Source organism: Oreochromis aureus, linkage group 5 (genome assembly GCF_013358895.1).
Source record: "Oreochromis aureus strain Israel breed Guangdong linkage group 5, ZZ_aureus, whole genome shotgun sequence".
NCBI classification, from domain to species: Eukaryota; Metazoa; Chordata; class Actinopteri; order Cichliformes; family Cichlidae; genus Oreochromis; species Oreochromis aureus.
Window position 1 is genome coordinate 37,386,593 of NC_052946.1, and position 5,007 is coordinate 37,391,599.

Below are 5,007 nucleotides of genomic sequence, written 5' to 3' on the forward strand. Positions count from 1 at the left end.
AATGCTTTACTGAGAAAAAGTAATCTGGTAACAATCTTGTTACATTAGTTCTGTGGTGACCTAAAATACTGTTACATTATTACCAGTTGTGCTGCTTTTCCATATTGTTTGTTTCATATTTAGATGTGATTCAAACAAAATTCTGTGCCAGATACAAATTTTGGTGAGCATAAGGTTGCATACAGGTGATGTATGAAATATGTAACATCGTTGGCGCATGAAGAAACCCTCAAATTCCTGCTTCCTGCCTTTCATGATGTTCACATTCATGTTATTTTGAATGACAGAGTTATCTAATCTTTCTCAAATCAAAACTGCTCAAAGGGGCTGAAATCAAGAGTATCAACAGTTTAAAATGCAAATTAAAAAACGTGTAATTTAAGTTTCAGATTGATACGTTTCATCTTGCTTCTCTGTCCTGGTGAGGAAACACTTGATGTCTGTCGCCTTTTGTTGGATTAAGGCAGTGTGCTCTTTATGATGGCTCCTGAGGAGGACATAAACAAGCTGGATACTCTATAACGCTGTCCTACTTATAAAGGTTTTAAACGGTTGAGAAAATAGTGCTGTTGGTGAGCCTGATTGCTCTTAAAGCTGCACTGAAGTTTGTTTGAAATGGAATCTTTAGTTCTTGATACGCTGTTGCCTGTGATGGTGCATTCATTTCTACAAGCAAAGCCCATTTGTGGTCTGTGCACACTTAAGAAGTTGTGTACTTATAGAAAGCTCCGAGCTGGCAGAACAACATGCAACAATGTCAGAACAGATGAGCAGCTTTGTATCTGGAGCCAACAATACAGTGAAATCTTTTAGCTCTTCAGCTGCTGAATGCTCCACTGTGTTTGCAAACTCGTGTTTGGCTGCTGAGATCTCACAGAACTGTTTCTGCATGAAAGTGAATTAAAATGGTAAAACAAAAGTGCTGAGATGAGCTGAAATGGGAGAATTCGGCTGTGAGTTTACCACTACTGCAAAATATGAAGACTAAAGATACACACAGCAGCCTTAAATACCCTTTGGTTTGTACCCCATTCTTCTTGTACAGCCACCGAGTGTTTCGATGTCGTTCCCTTTAGAGGTCGGCTCTGTGTTTTCAGTCAAATTATGCAGCGTGCTGTGGAAAGAGCAGACGGTTTGTAAGCAGTTAGCTCAGGTGCTAAATATTTCATAACCAAAGTGTTTTTTTGTAGTTGTTTGCTCAGCAAAATAATGCATCACAGCTGCAGCTGAAAAGACTGCACTCCTAACAATATTATGGATAATTAATATTTTAATGACCGCATCCTTAAAGAGGGACGCCTCCCTAAACCCCGTGAAATTTACAACTAAGTCAAGAGTGTGCTGTGTCAAATCTGTCAAAGTGTGTCAGGTAATGTTATTGGTTTAACTGAAGAAGTCACCAAAGTTTTCATTTGTGTTGAAGTTTGAATGAATTCAGGCGGCTGTGAAGTCGAGTGCACCGACCGCTGGAGTCAAAAGAGTTTTCAGTGTTGAGGATTGTGATGGGAGGAGCAGAGCGATCCTTCTGTTAATAACAGCAGCAGCTCTGGTACAGGTGTGGTCAGGTACACAGGTGTGATGTGCGCTGTGTTTAGGTGGAGCACACTTTAACTTTGGGTTTGAAGCTCCTGATCAGCAAAATGACTAATAAAGCTCCAAAGTCCACATGCCTTAATATTCCAGTTAAAACCTCCCGTTGCTGCTTTGATGCACTTCATCATTTATTTAATAACTGAGTAGTTTTTTATTGGCTAGTTTAATAACTGATTAATAATTTATTGGCTAGCTTAGTAATGAGCTGTCATGTCAAAAAGATAAAATGCTTCTGACTGAATAAAAATATTTGTTGCTCTGTGAGGTTAATTTTACATCTTCATTAATGAGTCCATAAATCAAAGAATATCCTGTCCCATTTTTAAACGCTTTAGTTGGATGATTCCTGTAAGCAATAAGAATGATTGATTACTATATATTGAATAAACTGGACATATCAGCAGCAAATATTGATGTGAGCTTTTGACCCTTAGCGCTTTTTTGAAGTCCGGTTGTAGGACCTTCCCTTGTTCACGGTAGGGCTGTGCGAGTGACCAAACATCCCGTATTATCTATCGTCTAACGATATAAATTACAAAATGTAACAGTTCCTGTAAATTCTGTGAATGTCGGGCATCTCGACTTGCGTGAAGTGTTTCCAGCTGGGCGTCGCAGCACCTGGAGTCGAGTGTTTTAACTGATGCATGAAACGATATATTTTTAGACGTGAAGTTGTAAGCTTTTCTTTGTGAGTATTTATTACACGGGCGTGTGGGGAAAAGCCTGCTTGAGTCTAAGGAGCTCTTTTTGCTTCTCATCCGTTAATACTCTGCATCTTTCACGTGGTTTTATTTTGAAAAGCCTCAACAGGATCTTGAGCTTTATTGTGAAAATGTGGAAAATAAGCAGGACACCGTGGTACCCGTTGTTGCTAACGAAAACGCATAAAAAACTGTCCTTCCATAGTGTGGTTATATTAAATATAAGAGAAAGAGAGAACTTTAGGAAATTAATATAGCCACTACAGTGACCATCAAAATGATGAAAAATATTATCAGAACAGTTTATTTTTATGAAACTAAACTAGCGTAAAATGAAACGATACGCTTTTTTATCGTCATCCGATATATATCGTTATATCGAACAGCCCTAGTTCACGGTTATCTGTCTAGTGGACTCAAACAGCGGTATTATTTTAGCTCTATTGATTCTGGGTAATAAATAGCCTGAGAGCGTTGTGCTGCTGGTAAAAGCTGAGAGGGGGAATCCCCTGGGGAAAAGCTAAAGCAGGCACCAGGTCCCGATCTGAGGCCGGCAACCAAGAGAGGAGGGATTGAATACAAGTCAATAGATTTATCCTTTGAAAGCTACTAAAATAGATACTTTGATCAGACACTTGGGTTATTGCTGTGATGTGTGACGTACTTTGAGGGTGTGGTAAAGGTTTTTGTCTGTGTCCACTAAATGACTGCGTGCGCGTTGATCTTTGACGCTCAAGTCATCAAATCCTGCTGTGAATGTCGTTTGACGCACACGAACGATTACTACATGAATTTTGTGAATTTGGCCATTTTGATGCTTTTTCGCATCAAAAGCTGACCGTGAGAGTTCACTCATCACAAGCGTTCAGTGTTCAGAGAACATTGGTTTGTCTCATAACGCGATAACAATTATTTTGTCTTTGTTTTTTTTAGTTCATGAGTTTTAATCAGCCACATTTATAATGAAATGTTTCAGATTTTTCCTCTGAAATTTGTGAATGGGACGAACTCAGTGCGACCTGATTAAGCCTGAACTATCATTTAAAGCAGAGAGGTGAGAGGAGGGAGGGAGTCTGAACCCAAACTGTGAGCTGGATCCACATAAGAGGAGCCTGAAAGTGAACGCTCTGAAAACTCGGGGGAAAAAAATGTTTGTTCTTAGTGAGGTGCCCTGACTTTCTGTCTCACAGCTCCTGAGGTCCTCAGATGCTGATGAATAAGAACAGCAGCCTTAACATAGTTCAATGTTTTCTCCTCTAGGTAAGCACGTGGTCAGTGGAGGAGCTGCGGCTGAAGCTCGCCTCTCTGGACCCTCAGATGGAGCAGGAGATCGAGGAGATCCGCCAGCGCTACCAGGCCAAGAGGCAGCCCATCCTCGATGCCATCGAGGCCAAAAAACGAAGGCAGCCGAACTTCTGAGAAGTTCTGGAGGATTTCTCTCACGTTTTCTGCAGCAGTCTGGAGGAACGCCACCGAGGCTGCTGGAGTTTCCACATGATGTGACGTTTGGGGAGCGAGGATTATCGCGCTGGACGTCTGCCTGCTGAGTTTTTGGACCTTTGTCTAAGAAGAACTGTAGAAAAGCTGTTCAGCTGAATATCATTGACATTTATTTTGTCTGCTTGAGATCCATGATCCTTCTGTTTGTGGCATTTCTTTTCATTCATCAGCAGCAGCAGTTTTGGACTCGAGTTTCTTTCTGCTTATTTCAAGCTTGCACACAGTTGTTTTTAGCATACGGTGAACATACTTAGAGGGACCATCAGGTCCTGTCTGTAATCATGTGGTACATCATCATTTGAACTGCTGACTGTTAAACTTTGGTACTCATCTGTTACTTTCTTAAGTTTTTGCCATCATTGTTGGTAAGCAATGAAGCTGCTGAACTTTCCAAGGTTTCCGCATCAGGCAGCGAGGTGTTTTATAGAACAGGATAAATCCTCATTCTTGAAAAATGCACAAAAGTTTGAAGGGGAAAGTGGATAAAACTGGGTTCTGCCGGCACGTCTGCTTTCCCAAAGATCTCTAAAAGATTAAAAAAAATCACTGAATTTGAATTCATAGCTAAAAGCAGAGGAGATAACGGTTCGGTTTTTCTCCTCTTCCACTCGATTGGTCATCTGAGAGATGCTGCACATATTCTGTGTTTCCACACAGTTTGCTCTGAACTCCAAAGCTAAGGTTCGAAGCTGCTTGAGAAAACTCTTTCATTTGGTACATGTCCCTGCGTTTCTGTTTCAGCCTTTGGTGTTACATTGAAGTCCTACTCATTATATCGGACTTTGTGTTTGTGCCTCGCGACCAAACTGTTACTAGATCTTTTCTTTTGTCTTTGATCTTCTGTCGGCTGAAGCACATTTTTCTCACTTCCTGCAGCTGCAGCATGAAGCCAGACTGCAGAATTACTTCAGTAATGGAGACAGAAAAATGGCATCAGTTAGTGCAGAGTGTGGTTCATGAACCAGACTCTGTCTTTCTCATGTAGAGCACATCTTTTCACTTTTTCCCAGTTTTATATTTAGATGCAAAGTAATGTTTCACTTTTATAAGATTATGCGATCGTCATCTCAGCTCTTGGGCCAGTTAATGAGGATTGTTTACAGTTCACAGATGATGATTCTGCTCTGTGATTGGTTTGTTCGGTTGGGTTTTGGTTTTCTGTTGGCTTGTGGGTCAGAAGATGAATCTGACAGGTTGAGATGATCAAAACGAA

General features: G+C 40.7%; 1 protein-coding gene across 1 annotated transcript in view; it reads left to right on the forward strand.

Annotated features, from left to right (window-relative positions):
- The window catches only part of LOC116310183 (serine/threonine-protein kinase 4-like), a 35,969-nt gene extending 31,641 nt beyond the window's left edge, over positions 1 to 4,328 (forward strand). Inside the window, exon 11 of the mRNA XM_031726915.2 lies at positions 3,555 to 4,328. Within this exon, the coding sequence (XP_031582775.1) occupies positions 3,555 to 3,713 (159 nt within the window). The 3' untranslated portion in view covers positions 3,714 to 4,328. The remainder of the gene's footprint in view (positions 1 to 3,554) is intronic.
- The last annotated feature ends 679 nt before the right edge of the window (positions 4,329 to 5,007 follow it).